A 20,184-nucleotide genomic window follows, 5' to 3' on the forward strand; every position below is an offset into this window, starting at 1 on the left:
CGGGGAAAGGGGGTGGGGGAGCGGCGGCGTGACTACCGTGACTACCGCGCCTCGCATTGCGAGGCCCCGGGCCCCGGGTCGCCGCCGGGGGCGTGGGCTCGTCTCCCGCCCCGGCCGTCGGGCTCTGCACGCGCTCCCAGGCTGCGCGCTGGAGGAGGGGGGCGGGTCCGCTCGGGCCCGGGGCGCCAGTGCGAGCGGCCCAGGGGCAGGTGCGGGGTCGGGCTGAGGTCAGCGGCAGCTCGCGGTGGGCGGCCCGCTCGGCAGCTGCCGCGCTCAGTTCGCCCCCCGCCCCGCCCCCGCGCCCCAAATCCCTGGCCCCCCTGCCCGCTGGCAACCGTGGGGAGCACGCCCTCGGGGCTCACGCGCCGAGGCTGCTCCCGGGATCTCGCCTGTCGGGCGGGTCACCTCCGCCGTGTCCCGGTCCTGGGCTCGCTCTCAAGCAGGTGCCCGGCCTGGGGCTTGGGGCGCAGACCACCAGCTACCTTTCCTCAGCCATTCTCACCACACACTCCTTCCTTGGGTTTAGGAAGCCCGACGGGGACTTTCTAGGGCATCCCCTGATATCTGAGTGTCTCAAACCTCCAGACTGCACAGGGTCTCCGGGGGTGAGGCCGTTTCCCAGGGGTGGGAGGAGGTACCCGGGAACCCGGGAGTGGAGGCGGGAAGTGCAGGAGGAACATTAGGGAAAGGATTTTTTTTTTTTTTTTTTTTTTTTGTGGCCAATATCAGTTTTCCGTAGATTTTGGCTTTTTGTTTAGGCAGGGCTCCACCCCCCCACCCCCCCCCCCACCCCCGGCTGCCAGTTGGATGGTATACGAGAAACAGTACCATTCTTCCTGTTAATGAACTCTTTTTTAAGTCATTTTTTCTCATTTGACCCTTCCATGGAGCAGAAGCAAATTGCGTGAAATTACCTCCAAGGATTACATTTATTACTGGCCAATGAGAACCCCTCGCCTTGTTTTACAAACTCTTAATCCTATGTCATTCTGATGCCACAAACAAGCCCGGTCCTGGGCCTCCTATTCTTTCAACTTTCCCCAGCTGGAGGGACCTCATTCTGCACTTAATATTCCCCATAAATATCACACGCTAAAGACCCCCTGACTTCCAGCAAGTCCACATTAAACATGTGACATGTCACGCATGACAAACTCTGAGTATCTTTTCAAAGCAGCATTAAAAGCAAAGAAACCAATTTTCTTCTCCTTCCAAACCTCCCCAAGTGCTGAATGATGGGGATTGGAAAGAGCCACTGGAGCGTACTTAGGGGGATTTTATGAGATTTTCCAGAATGATTTAATCTTATTGTGAGCATTATTAATGAATGGCAACCCAATTTGGCCCCAATATCTGGGAAATGCCGTCACAATGCTGGGAGCGCCTGACCCCCCCCCAACCTTAAGCAAAGCTCTTCCACCCCGCTGGAGGGGGTGCAAAGACCAGGCGAGTTGAGGAGAGCGCCATGATAGGACCCGGCTGTCTGTCCGCTCACACTCAAGGCAGAATGCCCCACCACCTGCTTTCCCAGGGCCACCCCACAGCTTCTTGGGGTGAGGGGTGATTAGGAGCCCCGTCTGGGCCTTTGTGGGAAGGATGAGGGAAGGGGTAAGTTAATTTGCTACATTTGCAGACAGGCTAGTCAGGTTTGGGTGAGGCCCTGAAAGAAAAAGGCAAGAGCAGGCAGTTGGCATAACATTATCAGAAAGGTGTCCCTAAGTGTTCTTCACCCAACTGCCCCTGGCCTGGCCTGGGGACAGCAGTTAGGGTGGACAGCGTAGGTTTGCGGCGAGGAAGGTAGAAAGTGGGTGAATTAGGGCAGAGTGACTATTGAAGCTTTGGGACAGCTGGGTACTTGAAAGTCAGACTTCAGCTAAGTCACGGTCACCATCACTGGTGTTGGGCTCAGCCCATTTTCTGGGGCTCTTTCCTCCTCTTAACCCCCCATCCCCAGTGAAGCAAACATCTATTATTATTTTTGGTTTATAATACCAAGAGACAAGGTATCTCTGCAAGTTCTCTTTTTTAGTATCGTTTTGAGTGTGGAGATCTTACTAGAATGGAAAAGCGGACTGATGTCAGAGGAAAGAAAATTATACATGGGTTAGTTCAACTTGCTTTTAGGGGGAAAAAAGTATGTGAGCGTGTGTGTATGTGTATAAGCCAAAGTGAGTGTGTTCGAACGAAGGGGGTCTTAAATGGGGCCTAAAGTGGTATTTTGGAACGCCGAGTTCCCAGGAGGAACTGCGGATTTAACTGACGGAGGTGGCCTGGCTGGGGGGCCGAAGCGGCAAACTTGCTACCCGATGGGGAAAAAGCATTTCTTCAAAGGAGAAAGTCGTGTTGTCCCTGGACATTATTAACAGTCCAGTTTAAAGTATACATTTTTTCCTTTCAAGAAAAGGAGCAATTGCCAGTTATACATTAAGAAACGTCACTCAGTCATTTTTATTCATTCTCCGGAAATCTTCGTAAAAGCCTGAATCATACTTCTAACAAGCAGCAATTTTGTTAATCCAGGGGGTTATTACTCTGGGCCCTTATTAGGTTCGACGCCACTGCCAAGCAATCCTATAACCCTCTCAAAAGAAGTTTACCTCCTTGTTATAAAACCAGTAGTGGTATTTATACTGTGCAATAATTAGTGTATTACTTGAATCCACTAACATGTTCATTTTATCTCTGCACAAAACCTCCAGTCTGCTTATAGAAAGCTTGTGCCTCCTTTGGAGCTGGTAAAGTGGTGAAAGAGGGAATTGAAGGCTGGTTGCACTTTCTCCTTTTGCCTTGCCTTAATTCCCATCTCTTTTTGCTCTCATCCAATTAGCACAGTGTATTAAGCGGTTTATCATCTCATAGTCAGCTATTGAGAGAAACAAGGCGAGCACTTTGCAATAGAACCTGCGCTCCTTTGACACCCTCAGGTACTTACATATTCCACTGTGCTATGAATAATAGAGGAAGAATGGAGCGCTAATTCCCTCATCAAAGAATGCCTTGTCTGCTGCTTTGCTCAACAACACCATTCTGATCAAAAGAAAAGCAATAAAGCTTAGCATAACAAAACGAAACCTACTTATTAGCTTAGTGGTTAAATTAATGCAGAGCCGCTGCTATTCAAAACCAAGGTTTGAAAACAGCCTCCAACAACCTGATAATGCTGCCTTCGGGATGAAGGAATTTTAATCTGAAATTTGAGGCTGGCTCAGATGAGTTAATCTATTAAACTGCTATAAGGAAGCGCCTCAGCAAACCGTTCAATTAAGAAATATTTAGGTGAGGGGAGAGAGAGGAGAAAGGCAAGGCGGCTTGAAGTTGAGGACGGGAGCCCTGGAGCGAGGAGTTGAGGACTGCGACAGGGTCTGGGCTTGGTGTGTTTATTTGTTTATTATTATTATTTATTTCTTCTTTTGTAAACCCTTGACAGGGAAATCTGGGTTTGGAGCGTCCTTCTCTTTGCATCTCCTGCCAAACTAATTTAAATATGCTGGAGAAGCCAGAGGCAGGTCAGTGTCTGCCTGGGAGGTAGGCGGTGGTAGGCTGCAGAAGGGGGTGCTGGGGGAGGCACTGCGCCTCCCAGCATCCTCGCTCCGACTCCTCTGTGAACTCGAGTTTCCCGGACAGATTCAAAGCTTTCTGAACATGTCCTTTGTAAGCTTCTCAACTTCTGGCTGCCTCTGTCTCTCTTCATGTGACGGAGAGCTGAGGAGCGCGTGGCGTCCGACAGAACTGTGGGCCCTGCTGCCCGCGGACCCCGCTGCCCAAGTTCAGCAGGACAGGTGCCTTTTGCAGAAGCAGGGGCTCCGACCAAAGCAGGCCTCCCCTAGGGCACCATTTCCCAAGGGGCCCAAGATGGAGTTTAGCCTCGGGCTTTAGTCTGGCCCACAGCATTTACTTTTTCATTTTTAAAAACTAGTCACCAAGGTTTAGAAATCGAGACCCTTTATGGAACATCAGGATTCCTGGCTTCTCTTGCAAACTGGACCGTGTGGCCACCCTGGGCTCTGTCCCTCGCAGTGTCACTGAACAGCCGCTGCCCCCTGTGGACAGTCCCTGCCGCTCTCTGGTGTAAACCCTGCTTGTTTCGCCCCTTCCCTTTCAGCGCTCGAGCTTAGCCCCCATGCCAGGGAGCCTGTGCAGACATTTCGGTGGGCCCCCCGGCAAAGAAGTGGGCAGTCTTTCTGCACCCTTTCATCCCACCCATGCTCGACCTACTGTGCTATCAAGTGATGCAATCAAGAAGTAGAAACTTTTCTCAAAAGAAAAGTTTGTATGCCATGTTCCAATCTTCCAAGAGAGAGCCACTGCAACTTCTTCTCAAAGTTGCAGTTTCAACTTGCAATAAAATTCTGGTACACTTAGGTGCCTCCTAGAAAAAGCCTCTTAACTTATCTGGAGTTGCAGACGGGAATAAGGAAACATCACCCACCGTGTCAGGTCAAGGACTGTTCTAAGACATGGCTGACTTTAAAAAGACTCTCCCCAGAACTGGTCCCTGCCTTCATAGTGATTACAATCTAGACGCAGAGACAAGAAACAGACCAGTGATGAAGGTATTTGAGTCTCCAGAAGTTTCCTGATGGCCACCTTCGGGATAACCCTCTTGGTGTTTATCATAACCCAAGGGCCAAGAAATCAAGAACATGCCTCGTCCTCAGAAAGCAAAGTGGAGGCACGGCTCCGGAAACACACGTTGCAGAGCCACCTCGATGACCTTACACGGGAACAGCAGTGCTAGACCACACTGATCCCTTAGTTTCTAAAAGACTTTTACAGGTTGTAGAGCCCAAAGTACCAAGGCATTAACTGATTAACTGACAGGGCCCTAACCCAGTGTTTCTACTTGGAACTTGAGGGTAAGAGACAGCAGAGAAAGGAGGAGGGTGAGGGAGCCGAAGTCCACAGAAAGTCTCAGAGTGCCACTCAGAACACGTGGACACACCACACCGGGCATCTCAGAGCTGAGTTCTAATGGACTGAGGTTTGGGAGGGGGTCCCTTATCCCTGGCTGACCCCTCTGGTCAACATTTCATACCTGATAAGGAGTCACTTGAACTGGTTTCCCTTTAGAAAACTTTATTCTTATGTGGAGAAAAAAAGTACAACATATTTTTCTTTTATGAAAACACACCGGTAAAAGGTTTCAAAACACAGCATAGTTGCATAGGGGAAATATATTTTGTAAGCATGAACTTATCAATATTGTAAAAAAGGACTGCTATATTGAAATATGTTAGGTTCTAGCAAAGAGGGCAGAAGTGAGAAAAATAGCACCAGAGGCAATTAACCTTGCCCCTAATGCTACCCATTTTAATGAACTGTCATAGGATATGCAGTTATTGTAAATATGCTACCCCGCTGTATAACCCCGTACCTGGACTTGCTACTTCAGGGAAAAGGCCTCTGAGGATAAAACACCTGGCCAGTGTGCTTGTGTTGAACTTTGGAGCAGTTCAATAAACAAGCAAGCCCTGTTTAATCTGTTTTTGTGAGTGCAGGCTTCTAAATCTCCCCCTCACCCATGGATATAAAAGACGAGACTGAAAAGGACCCACTCCTGGAGCCAGTGGCTAGGAAGCCTTGGGATTAGTCTGGGTTTAACTGGCGTGTGAAAAGGCAAAATGTTAGTGCTCCTACCGGACTCCATGAACGTGGGTCTGGGGGCACCTCTGCTGAAGGCCTGGGGCAAAGCCTGGGGTCACTGGCATTCCAGCCACTCTCAATCCATTCCTCTTCCCTCACTGAGCTTTCCCGGAGAAATCCAGTCCCAAATCTGAATCCAAACCCAAAGCAGCTAGCTTTTCAGGTGCTTTGAAAAGGGCTACAGGGTTTCGTTTCAACAGAACGCAGTATACTGTAGTAGAAAGCTGTTCTGGTTTTCCCTGATGCTTGGTAAATATTCTTGCTATCCCTTTAATACTCCCCGTCCCGAGCCATATGCACACACACAGGAGATGCAGTCCCCAAGGAAACGAGAAGCAGAGAAGCAGTTAGAAGCCCGGGGGCGGCGATGGGCTTCCAGAGGCGGCGGTTCTCCAGCCAGCCACCTGGCCGCGCCACTTCTGCGGCGTCCTCAGGATTTCACAGCACAATCCACGAAGAGTTTGCTGAGGTTCACTTCGGTATAGCCACTCTGGGACAAGAACTGCTCTGCTATGTTCTTGAGATTTTTGTAGTCCTGACGAACTTTGGGGGTAAAATACTGCTTCCTCAATTTATCTAAAAGATAAAAAAATAAATAAAGGATTACAAGTCTCAGAGAAAGGTTCTTTTTATTTTTCAATTACAGTTGACATACAATATTATATTAGTTTCAGGTGTACAGCATAGTGATTAGACATTTATATATCATTCAAAGCAATCCACCAGTAAGTCTAGTACCCATCTCACTCCGTCCAGTTATTACAAATCTATTGAGACTCTATTCCCTATGCCTTCTTTACACCCAGAGGTGGAAAGACCATTCAGTACTCCTCACACCCTAGAGAAGGGGGTTTGGGCCCTGGCCAGTTGGTTCAGTGGTAGAGCATCCGCTGAGCGTGTGGATGTCTTGTGTTTGATTCCTGACCAGGTCACATAGGAGAAGTGACCAAGTGCTTCTCCACCCCTCCCTCTCTCCTTTCTCTCTCTGTGCCTTTCTCTTCTCCTCCCACAGCCATGGTTCAATTGGAGCAAGTTGGCCCCAGGTGCTGAGCATGGCTCCATGGCCTCGCCTCAGGTGCTAAGAGCTCAGTTGCCGAGCAACGGCCCCAGATGGGCAGAGCATCACTCCATAGGGGGCTTGTTGGGTGGATCCCAGTTGGGGTGCATGCTGGAGTCTGTCTCTGCCTCCCTGCCTCTGGCTTAAGAAAAAATGAGAGAGAGAAGGTAGTTCAGGTTGTATTTGCAGCTCCATGACTCAGAGACTCAGATGTCCTCATAGTCCCAGTGCTGGGCTAGTCCCAGGCAGTAGGAGCCGGGACCTCGAGATTCCCCTGTGGAAGGCATTCTTTAGTCTGCCTGCCTACCTCTTCTCAGCACCTGGCTGACTGTACTGATGGGAACTACAGACATGTGTCCGCGTGTAGTGGGCAAGGTGAGCGCCACTTGCAGGTGCCGCTTGCACAGTACTGTTGAGCACCCGCACACCACTGCACGCGAAGTATGGATGTGGGAAGAAATACTTTGTCTCAAAGGAAGCCTGGATCTCCCAGTGCCGACTCCCCGGCTCAGCTGGGCCAGCTGGCTTCTTCTTGTCCCTCAGGACTATGTCCTTCTGCTACAGAAAACCTTCTCTGCAGACAGAGAGGAGAGGTACGCCGTTTGGAGAGCACCTGTTCACTGGCAAGACTGCTTTTTCCTTCTTTGTCCACACTGTGTGCCTTTGAACTTAGGGTATGCAGCCTCCCCTCCTCTGCTTCCTGTTCCTTCCATCCACCCCCCAGGCCTACCAGTTTGGATGGAGAAGGGCACTACCAGCCAGAAAGAAGACCCCTCCCACCCCTCGCCAGAGCCTGCTACCTCCACACATGCTTCTTTTCAACAAGCAGTAGCACCGTGACACCCAGGTCTGAACTTTTGGGAGCAAGGGTGACCCCCGGGGGAGCCAATCCTGCCCAGAATAGATGACACAGTTTTTGTTCAAAGCTGCCTGGGAACGCTGTGAGGTGTTTGGAAAGGCTCACTTGTTAAAACAATTCCCCATTTTCTGGCTGAGGAAACTGGGAGGTCAAGTCACTTGCCTAAGGTCACACAGCTGGCAATCAGGGATGGAGCAACGCAAACCAGGGTAGCCAGAGCTCCCGAGCTCCCGGAGAGAGGTGGGCAGGCCCCCAGAGGCCCGCCTGGGCCAGCACCTGGGGGAGCCGGGCTGCCCAGCCCCGGGAATAGGACAGCCCCAAGAAGGAAATCATGTCAATCACAGAAGGAGAAATGCCACCGAACAACAGCGATATTGAAGTCCACAAAACACCCGCAGAACAAAAACTCGCCCTCAAGATGTTTGTTCCTTAGCTACACATTCGCACTGGTTCTCCACAACCTTTGCTAAATTACATTAACTGTGCCTTTCAAACAACAACAAAAAGTTTAGTAGAAAGGATTGAAATGCCCCAAGGGGGTGGAAAAATGTAAGCAAGAAGAGAGAGAGAAGGGGCGCATCGTTAACTGACCACAGAAAGACACTTTGAAGGTTCTAATTATCGGAGTCTGGGAATAGGCAACAATGACCCCGACCAGGGCGGCTGCTCCGCAGGCCAGCCTGGCTGGCACCCCGTGCATGTGAATGACACAGCCACATGCGCTGGTGGGGACAGCACACTGGAAGAGCGGCGGCAATGCGAAGCAAGGGAGGAAGAGAGAGGGCACAGCTCCTGATGTGTTTACCTCCTCTGCTGATGGGATATTGACTTTTCCCACCAGGTTGGTTAGAAAGGGGACTATTTACGCTGCCACACAGCAGACTCAGAATGACAACCAGAGTCACTTGGTGCTCTTCTTCGTAAAAGACAACTGCGATCACAGCGTCTGCCATGGCCAGTCAATAGGGCCAAGGCATCATCCTACGCCAGCTTGAGATGCAGATAAAAGCTCCCCCTTGCTTTCCTGATGGGAATGTAATCAATTACGCATGGAAGATCTTCTAGGGAACAATTGCACGAGCTGTCGCAGGCCACGGGGCTGGGAGCTGAGGGGAAAGGGTTCACCCCTTCTTCATGGTTTTTCTGTCCCCCATGTTAGGCCCCGAGGCCACTCATGTTAGGTTTCACATTAAAACCATCACCCTCTGTCCTATAATGCGCCACCTGCTATTTTAGAACTCAAGGGAAAATATCGGTGTTAATGGTGGAAACTACTTAATATGGCCACTGAAACTCCATTCCTTCTCCCGTCTCTGGTTTGGGGAGTTGGTAAAGCGGCCATGGCCATGGGCCCTGCAGGTCAGCTGCTTGAGGACAACTGTCCAAAGATTCCAACAGGCCACTAGGCAAGAGGCTGAGAAGATCTGAAGCTATGGCAGCGGTCTTCAGAGATGCCACTGGCCGTGGCTGTCACTGTCTCAACAACCAGGATAAGAACTCCAAACTTCATAGCAATAGGGAAGGAAGTGCTCTTCCTACATACAAACGCATTGGCAAAATAAACTTCTAATGGACTACAGTATCACTGGACGTCATCCATCTTCATACAGCAGCAACGCAGATCCACCTGTCCTGGGAATCACAGCGAGGAACACGTTTCTACCGCTTATATACTCTGGTCCTTGAGTTTCATGCTAATTACCAACCCCTATGGAAATAATTAAAACAAAACCAAAAAACAAGCTAGCCTAGATATTAACTATTCACCCAATGTTTTATCAGACAATAAAATGAACTGCTAATTTGGAAGTTGGTTTCTATTGATTAGACTCTAAAACATGAAAACATGCAAGTTCCAGTACTTTCTATATGAAATGAACTAGGCCATCATCTGCAAGTTGAACTTATCTTAAATATTTTATTTACAAGTCAAGTGATCACATAACATGTTTAGGCCCTGGCCAGTTAGCTCAGTCAGTTAGCGCGTCATCCCAAGATGTCAAGGTTGCGAGTTCGATCCACGGGTCAGAGCACACACGAGAAGCAACCAGTGAGTGTAAAGGTAAGTGGAACTGTAAATGAATGCTTCTCTCTCTCTCTCTCTCTGTCTCTCTAAAATGAATAAATAATAATAAAAGGAACCTATCTCTTTCTTAAAAAAATAAACTAAAATGTTAGAACTACTTGAAACAGCGGAGTCTCCTCCCAGCTAAGGAAACCATCTCTACCTCAGATATTTTGTCGGTGTCAGTAAAACTAAACTCTCTTTCCAGCTTTACTCTTTGTAAAACCCTTTCTGGACTTAAAGAAACACGCTGAACTAGAAACCAGGAGGCAAAGACATTTTAACAGCGCCTACTGGTTATTTTATTTTAATTAAGGCAGGCTTAGGCACACAGGCAGCGCCGTCTCTGTTCTGAATGTCTGTTTCATTTATTTCTGCGCAAAGGTATCAAACAACAGTCAGTTATAATTGATTCTGTCAGGTGTTATACAGTCAGTCATAATTGTCTCCGTGTAGAGGTGTGTCAATTTACTATATCTGAATTAAATATTCTGTCAATTATGAAATCAGGTAATAATTTCAGTCAGTTTTTTAATTGCATGGCTTCCCACCGTACGGTTCTCAGCTTTCCCACCTTTTCTAATCTGCAGCCTCCCTTTCTCGATGCACCAGGAGCGCCGTGTAAGGGGTGGAACGCAGGAAGCTTTAGGAATGGGGGGCTTTTTACGGTTTGAAACCATTCGACCTCCCTGGAGAGCCTGTGCCTGGCTGGCTTTCTCCTGCATATCAATCAATAACTGAGTCTGGCCGATGAGTGGTATCTGAAAGGTCTCAAGTGATATCCATGTTGCAAAGACAACTGCTTTGAGGGCCCCGAATCAAATGACAGGTACATAAACATTTCTCAGCTGGAATAAGAAATCAAAACCATCAGCTTCGTCAGTGCTGATTTAGAGACACTTCAGAGGGCACAGTGCCAGGCACACATACACAGTATGCTGGGCGTTTATGGATGAACCGACGCCTACAGACCCATTCTCGCCTGTTAAATCATGTCTTGGACGCTAAAAGATTCCTAAGGTCAAAGAGCCTCTCCGTTAAGTCTACTATCCAGCTCCATCTCTACTTATAAATAATTATCTTCCCTTTTCGCTCTCTCTCTTTTTTTTTTTTGATACCAAAATACAGCCTTCAAACAGAATAAAATATCCATGGGTTAGCTCAAGTGTTCTACTCAGTTGGTCTGACAAGTATTTAGGAGTGAGATGATAATTCTCTCCACTATTGGTCTGGCTCGTGTTCAGTAAACGCAGGCTTCCTGCAGCCCAGGTGGGTGTGAACAGTGAACGGAGGTGCTTGCTGCACCTCCTGGCCCCGCCGCTAGGGAGGGCTGGCCACGGGAAGTTTGGGAGCGAGCAAGGGGTGATGGGAGAAGGGAGGAGACAGGGAGAGCCAAAGTGAAGAATGCCACATCCAGAGTGAAAAATAGAAGGGCAGAGCGGTGCCCCTTACCATGTTGCAGCGGAGCAAGAGTCACCTTGAAAGAGATCAAACATTTCCTTTCAGCTGGATGAAGTGATTCTATCAGGGTTGGGTTTGGGGTGTTTGTATTTGTCGTGTCGGAAGAAAATTGCCCACACTGGCCCCTTGCTGAGGTTATAAAAAGTACCGTCAACCACACTGGACAGAATTTGGGGGGGTGCAGAGAGGCGAAAAAACACATTGTGCAGGATCATTAAGCACTGTTGTATAAATAAAGTTAGAAGATCAGACGAAAGAGGGGACTCAGGTTAAATGCTGGAAGACAAGCTTAAATAAAGTTCTAAGAAAAAAGCAAGGCATGCTGTAATTCCAAGAACCTATTACTTCAGACAATTTACTTCAAAAAATAAAATCAGAATGGTAAATGATTACCCAAAAGCAATCATGTCATCATCACTGAGAGATGGAATAAAATAATTTTTTGTGAAGTGGCTGAATGAGAGCAACTTAAAAGCCACGGAGCCTGTCAGAAGCACATTATTTCTTTTTACACCCCGTTTCCCAATTCATCTCAGTGCTGCTGACTAACCTCAGCTCCCAGCAGGTGGAGCATTTAAAATAAATAGCATTTCCTACAAAACGCGCTCCAACTGCCCCATGACAGACGCTTCCAATTCCCGGCCCACCACTGGATCAGCTTCAGCGGTATCTAACAAGGTGTAAATACAATAACAAGCATGTAATTAAGTGAGCATGATGAAGTTAATGGAGATAATTCATTCCATTTTGGGCTTATGAATATTCTATTAGATGTTATCAGGCAGCTGGAATAGCTGTTAATTTAATCATCATTCAGACCAGCAAAATGTTCTTTGTGCGAGCATAATTGCAGAGAATGAATAATTGATTTGACAATTGTACCAGTGGATTTCAAACAGTTCTGTGCGCTCTCAGAGCAGGAAGGGAGGAGAAGTGGAATACTCAAAGCACTGAAGAGGTGGCAGAGAAGCCAGCCTGTAAATTGAACATTATCAGGACACAGATAAAGGACAATTTTTATTTTATCAATGCAACACAATTACATTACAGTGCGCTAGTAATCATTCTGCCCACACTTTAAAAAGGGAAATAAATTACTCTTCATGGGAAAGGACAAAAAGAAATATCAAACCATTTAGAATGCATTGATATTGGATATTTAATTTTTTTGCATTATATTTTATTATAGGAAATATCAAACTGTGTTGGAAATTGCTGGCACATTTAACTCCGTTACCTGCAATCAGGTATACAGGTTGTATTTTACATGTATCTGTCTTACTGCATGTTCTACGGATTACAATGACTTTATTACAATTTTTAAAAGCTACTCTAATGTCTATTTTTTAAAAATTACTTATTGATTGATTGATTTTTAAGAAGGGAAGGAGGGGAGGGAGGGGAGAGGAGGGAAAGGGAAAGAGGGAGGGAGGGAGGGAGGGAGGGAGGGAGGGAGGGAGGGAGGGAGGGAGATAGTGAGAGATCGATTTGTTGTTCCACTTATTTATGCATTCATTGTATGAGTCTTGTCTGTGCCCTGACAGGACAGCAAACCCACAACCTTGGCCTATTGGGACAAGGCTCTAGTTAACTGAGCGACCTGGCCAGGGCTAAAAGTACCCAAATGTTTAAAAAGAGCCATCACTGTGATGTATGAGAGTACTGTACTACTGTGTGTAATATACGAGAGTACTGTGCACACACTTTATCAGAACTGGGCTCTGGACACATTAAGCATTTTATTCTCCAAGTGGTTCAGTGGTACTGTACCTGGGCAGAAAAAGTAGAAAGCAAATGTTGAATTCCAAGAACAATCAGTTTCCAATGGGAAAGTAAATTTTATTAAAGATAAACCCGTTACTGCCTCAGGAGAAACATGTCTCCCAGAATGGCTACACCTGCAGTTTGCCACCCACCCTCACCACATTCTATTCCACAAGTATGTAATTTAATCAAAACCATTGGGACAGACAGCAAGTACAGTGGAATCTGATGTGAGTGCTATTTTATAATACCCATGATGTCATGAGAAAATGGAAATATTCTAAATACCTTAATGTCTGATCAATGTTCTGTGACAGACCCCAGGTCAGGAGTGCTCAAGAAGAGCGGGATCAGCAGGTAGAAAAATAGACACCTGGGAAGTTTGTTTTTCAATGTATCCATTTGGGTTTTTACCACCCAATTCCATTCTCAAAGGCTTTTGTGGGAAAAGGGGTGTGTGTGAGAGAGAAATATGAGTGTTTGCTTGCTTTTTAAAGATTCCCAGATCCTGATCAATTTACACCAACCCCACTGAGTGCCAAAGCTTCAAAACTTTCAGGTATATAGGATTTCCATGACCTCACAGCGTTATAGCACTGAAATAACATTTTCCACCACTACCATTCATCCCAAAGAAGTCAGTTGTTCAAAGGTTTGTGTCTGCCAACAATATCCAAGAAGTGTACACAATAGCTTTATGCTCACACACCATTTCTAAACTTGATGCTTAATCATCTTTTTATTTTATTTTTTTATTTTATTTTTTTATTTTATTCATTTTAGAGAGAGGAGAGAGAGAGAGAGAGAGAGAGAGAGAGAGAGAGAGAGAGAGAGAGAGACAGGGGAGAGGAGCTGGAAGCATCAACTCCCATATGTGCCTTGACCAGGCAAGCCCAGGGTTTCGAACTGGCAACCTCAGCATTTCCAGGTTGACGCTTTATCCACTGCACCACCACAGGTCAGGCCGATGCTTAATCATCTTAATGTCTACTTACATGGTTTCTAAACCTGGGTGCCTTCAAAACAATTCAGACTAATACGCTATTTGGTGACATGCACTACCCACAGGACCTGCAAGTCACTTACCCTGGAGTGCTAGCAGGGTGTGGGTGTGGGCATGGGCCCACATGCTCTTGGGTGGGAGAGCGGACAGGGGAGGGCAAGGAAACACATTTGTATTAAGAGCAGTCACTGGAGACTGGGAGTTGTCACCGGCTTTAGAATCAGAAATTCTGGACTCATTCCTGGGCCCTGATCTCTGAATGGCAAGCCCTCACTTACTTTCCGCCACTTGAATGAATGAATGGTTTGAAGGGTTAGAGTACCCAGGCAGTCTCTGGGATCAAGTTAATGCTCAACAAATGTCAGTCATGGACAGTGATGGCACTAGGAAGGTGGTAAAAGCTATGGTCCAGTGCCAATGGACCATATGCATAAGGGCACCGAGAAAATGGCTTCCACACGCCCGTCTGGCCCAGACACAGTGTCACCAGCTAAGCTCTTGTCCTATTGGGGGTAAAGGCAAAAGAGCAGGGGCTTTGCCTTGGTTGCTCCTTAATCCTGTGGATGCCTCCCTTTCTCACCAGTCTCCTGTTCTCACAGCCTGTGTCACAGGTCAGGGACAGTTTGGATCCATGTAAATGACTGGAACTACGGTTGGGGTCACGGGTGCACGTCTCAGAAACGGCCTCTCAGGGGAAGCCACTGCCCTGGATAACTGGTTGGAACACAGGAAAACTGGAAGAATTATTTCAACTTGTTGGGATATATATTAAAGAAAAGCTCAGTGACTCAGTGTGGAATGCCTAAAAGATGGGGGAAAGTGTAAGGCCTTAAGAAGTCTGAGACGAAAGCAGAGAGAGAAAGTCAAAGGCACACTTTTAAATGACTGCTTACCATCCAACTCATTACCCAAGAAAAACGTATGACGGCAAATTCTGTACTGGATACATATTTTTTTGGCTGCTCCAGAATGAATGTTTATGGAAAAATGGATATTAGGTTTCTGAGTCATCAGATATAAACTAAATATACTGCTCACAAAAATTAGGAGATATTTCAAAATGAACATGAAGCCATAAAAGAAGCATTTTATTTTTTTATTAAACAAGAATATCAGAAAAGTGCCTGACCAGGCGGTGGCACAGTGGATAGAGCGTTGGACTGGGATGTGGAAGGACCCAGGTTTGAGACCCCGAGGTCGCGAGCTTGAGCGCAGGCTCATCTGGTTTGAGCAAAAATAAGTTTACCAGCTTGGACCCAAGGTTGCTGGCTCCAGCAAGGGGTTACTTGGTCTGCTGAAGGCCCGTGGTCAAAGCATATATGAGAAAGCAATCAATGAACAACTAAGGTGTCGCAATGTGCAATGAGAAACTAATGATTGATGTTTCTCATCTCTCCGTTCCTGTCTGTCTGTTTCTGTCTGTCCCTCTCTCTGACTCTCTCTCTGTCTCTGTAAAAAAACAACAAAAAACAAAGCAAAGAATATCAGAAAAGCAAACGACAAGTCAGAGACAGTTGTTCGATTATGCAAATGAGATGCAAAACCAACTTTTATCTCATTGGTGAAAATGCACTATACAAAAGGCTGAAAGTACTGGAGTATCTGCACGTTCCCTGATCCCTTCACTTTTGTGAGCAGTGTATTAAACAAAATTGGCTGCTCAGAAAACCAACCACAGAGTCTGAAATACCAGTATTTTGCAGGGTATCAGGCTTAGCAACCTTTACCTTCTCACACTGTATTACGCAATGACATGTTGCATTCACTCTGGGGTGAGTTCTTCCATTAAGCTAATGTGTTTTTGACTCTTGGAAAGACAAAGACTACGGTATTCCTTTCCAGAATATATCAGTGACACTCCCTAAGTAGGATTTTCATCAGAATTGACCATGTATCTCAAAATCTTAGCTAGTTGGTCATCAAGATGGCCACTGCCCTTCTTTGTCAACTCTTCTCCTTGACCAAAGACTCCAGCGTTGTCCAGGGGAGGTGACGGGTGGCGGAACTCGTCCCAAGGAAGATAGTTTAATATTGGCATCCCTTCTCTACCACAACTAACATCCAGGCTCAAAGGAAACTGGCTGGCCTACGGAAGGAACCTTTCTCAGAGAGGCAACGTAGCCTAATGGAAGCCACTGACAAACACAAGCTGAGTGGCCTTTAAATTCTCCCTATAGAAATGAGCAAGAACTAGGAAGGTTGACCTAAAAGCCACCAAAGAAGGCTTTCTCGTGAAAGAGACGGTCCCCTTAGACTCCTCTGTTCCAAGGATGCCCAAACACTGACCATCCTGGCGATTCCCAAACAGGAGTTCTTTACTAGAAGCAGTTTTTAAAGCAGTATCTGGTAACATTTTACACCTTTCATTATTAACAGCAAAAGAACAAACTAAAATAAGAACTCAGGTTTTTATTAGAACAGATTTAACTACATATAGTTTTCCCCGACAGGCCCTACCATCAACCTTTTACACAGGGAAGATAGTAAATATGTTCATTCTAGCATCCTGAATCAACACTGGCTAAAATTGGGGACTTTCGGGGTGAAGAACAAACGACACTGGAGATGAATGGGTGCAGTGAACACATTAGGGGGCGTTCTACTGCACGGTGCAGATTCTTCTCAAATAAATGCACAACGCTTGCGGTAAAACTTAAGAAAATGGTTTTTATCTGCTATTTTAAACAAATGGACTCTATCAAGACATTTTTTCAAGAGAATCTGTTAGTTGGAAAAACTCACCAGCTCCATTCTATAAGTTTAAGGTGCCCATTTTTAGCTGTAAAGAAAGAACGTTCCTCATTTTTACTGTCATGATCTTCACTGTATACCTTTTTGACGCTGAGTCCAAAGCTAATTACAAAATGGGCCTTATTGATTTGCAAATTGTTGCTATCCAGTTAAAGCTCTGTCACATTTACTCAGTGATTAAAAGGCAATGAATGCAGTGTGTTTCTTACATGGTACAGTTCTTGATTAAGTCACTGGATTCTCTGAAGCCTCTGACCTAGTTAAGCAGCCTCTCATTTCCTTCGCTTTGCAGATCGTCGCAGCGGACGCGACAAAATCACAGAATGCCTAAACCACAATTCCACAGGGATGGTGAACGGCACCGAGGGAGGTCTACCCGCCATCGTGCACCTGTGCCGCCATGCAGGGCAGCCCCTTCCCATGTTAAGACAGAAGCACTTCTGCCGGAGAGCTTGCAATGGCTTCGTGTAGATGGCACTAGGGAACGGGCTGGTTATGAAGACTGACTGCATTATTATCAGTGCCTCTTCTTACACGCTTGAGCAAAAGTTTTAATGTTCCTAAACTAGAAACTGAAGAAAATACAGCCCTGAAATGTACCTGAATATGAGACCAGGAAACCAATATGATCCCCAGGGAAGAACTCTGGGAAACGGTAAGGCTGGGACTTGGAGACTTCATAAACACGGACTGGTGGGACACTCACTAATCTAGCCCCGTCTCTACCACCAAATGGCCACATCGCTCACTGGCAAATTACTTGTGTTTGGCCTTTTCTACTTGTTCGCTCAGTAAAAGTATATTGAGTATCTACTGATATCCCATTCTTCAGAAGCCCAATTTGGCATTCCAGCTGGATTTAAAAAATAAACCATACAAATAAGTAAATATACTACAATTTCATGAACCCACAGGAGAAGCATGGTCATTCAACAATTATTTACTGAACGCCTACTGTGCACCAGAAACTGTTGTAAGCCTGGGATACATGAACGGACAACACAGGTAAAAATGCCTACTTTCGGAAGGCTTAGAGTCTGATGACATCATAGATATTATGAACATAAGGCAAAAAATCCATTAGAGCTAAAGAGAAATAAATACTCTTTAGAAAAAAGACAGTCCAGAAATTCCAGTTGCTTTTATTATCACTGCAACGCATCTAATAGATCACAAGTCAATTATTTTGAGCACAGACAGGAGGTTATTTATGTAATTTTTAAAGTCTAAACTTCTGAGGAAATGGAGCAGGCTTGAAGGATAGTGTTACTGCCAGCCTCAAAATAGCCCATGTATTGGCTTGAATTTAAAAATGAGGCTCAATCCAAAATACATCAAATACAACATATCCAGCTGCCATCTGTCCTATAGTCATAGTAGGAGTCCCTTTCATTCACAAGCACAGCCAGTGGAAGGGGGAAGGGACTCGAGAGGGAGAGAGGATAAATTCCATTTGTGCTATTAAAAAAAAAGTAGAACAGTAACCCAGTGGTTGAAAAGTGAAGATAAAAAGAAGAAAACAGTAATCTTGCTATAGAAACCAGAGAATTATGTTCTTGCTCTCCCAATTTTTTTTTTTTTTTTGCTTTCATACTGTACAAACTCTAGCACCCTGAACAACTCACTCTCCTGCTATTTCAAGCACTTTAAAGAAACTTTTCAACGTTTCTGTTTGACACATTTTTTCAACAGGGAGGTTTAGACAATAAGTAAACAGGCACTGAAGGGCTATTTAGAGAGCTGGTCAGTCACAGTAATAATAAAAGGAAAAAAACCCCACCAGAACATCTATCATATGTGCCGCAGCCACCGACGGCAATGACCTCTGACAAACAGTTTTCAGAGTAATTTTAATGCTACTCTGGATTTAACTTGACTAACTGGTAGCAATTGAGCACATCTTTTTTTCCCTTTTTTTTTGTGGCAGCAGTTATCTAAAATGCTACAATAACAGCATCAAAAGTAGAACGGTGGAAGATTGGTTTTCCATTGTGCTGCTGAACTGGCATAATGCCCACTTTAAAAGCAATTCGCTGCTCATCACTGAAATCTGGCAGACACGACACTAAATGCCTTGAGAGAGAAAAAAAAGGGGCTTGAGAAGGGGGAACCCACTCCAACCACCATGTGGGGGGAGAGCACCGCAGACGATGGATCTGGGCGAGAGGAGAAAATCGTCTAATAAAAAGTTGAGCGCTGCCTGCAGACTCCAACAGGCTGTACTTAATTTGCCACAAGAGTTTGTCTACAGGTCTGCATTAGTAAGAGCAGAACAAAACAAAAGCAAAATATATATTTATGTCTGCCTATTGTTCTGATGAAGCAAAACCTAGTGGGTTCTGTCAATCATGTGTCAAACATGTCTTTCCCGCTTTATTTACCACCAAATATAATGAGTAAATATGTGATAATAAAACTCTTCTTTTTACATGGACATATACAATTTTTCCTCCTGCTAAATACAGGTAATGATTTAGGAAGCTTTCAAAATGTCTTTTCACTGTCAATAAAACTAATTCTATTCCCACTTTCCTGTGGGGGGGAGAAAAGGCTTTACAAATGAAAATTCAAATTAAAACTCTTGATTATAGTGTAGTGTGACAACACCTGTATTTATAATTTTACTGTCAGCTAGCTTGTAGTGTTTAACAATAGCTCCAAGTAGAAAAATAATTGGAATTTGTCTGTAACCTGCCAGATGACGGCATCGGGAGCTTTGCTACGCTATACAAATTTGGTTTGATGGCAAAATAACCTCACCGAGGATTCTACAAATCAAAGGTTACCGGGCTGGGAAGGGGAAGGTCTCTCAGGAATTGGCACCCTTTCTGAATCTGGGGAATCCAGGAGTTTGCTTCTGATAAGTAAAGGCGGCTAGGACCCTGACACACGCTCTTGGCTGGTCGCCTGCCCTGCAGCCAGGCTGAAGGTTCTGGTGCCTACGCCATCTAGCTTCTAGAGTTATTCCAGAAAAAAAAACCAGATAAATAAACCACAACACCGAAACCCAGCTGTTTCTAAACCAGACCAATGACTTCACTTAGCTCTGAATTTGGCAGAATTGGGTGGGATGGGGGAATCCATCAGGTGACAGGAAGCGGGCCTGGGGAAGGGCTGGAAGCGCCAGGGACAAGGTAAGACCCTGGTAACTGACAAGGAACAGCGCACAGCCAGGAGCACTAGCGATGTTTATTGTCTCCATTCATTTTCAATTATCACCGATAAATAATCTAGGAACCCACACAGATGCCTTAAGATCTGCTATTTATCAAAAGATTAAGAGAAAACTTACACAGCCCACTTGCACTTTTACTGAAGCAATATGGAGAAAAATTATTTAAAGCAGTGTTCTGCTGTCAACTTGGATCTTTCAAAACTCATAAACACGTGCTAATCTCCATACACAATTTGCCTTACTCTAGTCTACCAGTGAAAAGCCCATCTTTTTCATTATCTTAAAGATAAAAAAAAAAGGAAGCCACATACAAAAGAAAACAGAATGACAGTGATGTTTTAGTTTACACTAGATATGGCAACACACACAAACTGTCAAAACTATGGAATGAAAAAAGCTGTTATCA

At 45.7% G+C, this 20,184-nt stretch overlaps 1 protein-coding gene across 2 annotated transcripts in view; it reads right to left on the minus strand.

The window, feature by feature from the left end:
• Positions 1 to 5,068: 5,068 nt before the first annotated feature.
• The window catches only part of POLA1 (DNA polymerase alpha 1, catalytic subunit), a 333,405-nt gene continuing 318,289 nt past the window's right edge, over positions 5,069 to 20,184 (minus strand). For both annotated transcript variants that reach the window (XM_066249441.1, XM_066249440.1), the window contains exon 37: positions 5,069 to 6,219. In XM_066249441.1, the coding sequence (XP_066105538.1) occupies positions 6,074 to 6,219 (146 nt within the window). In that variant the 3' untranslated portion in view covers positions 5,069 to 6,073. The remainder of the gene's footprint in view (positions 6,220 to 20,184) is intronic.

The sequence above is a fragment of the Saccopteryx bilineata genome, chromosome X (assembly GCF_036850765.1).
Source record: "Saccopteryx bilineata isolate mSacBil1 chromosome X, mSacBil1_pri_phased_curated, whole genome shotgun sequence".
NCBI classification, from domain to species: Eukaryota; Metazoa; Chordata; class Mammalia; order Chiroptera; family Emballonuridae; genus Saccopteryx; species Saccopteryx bilineata.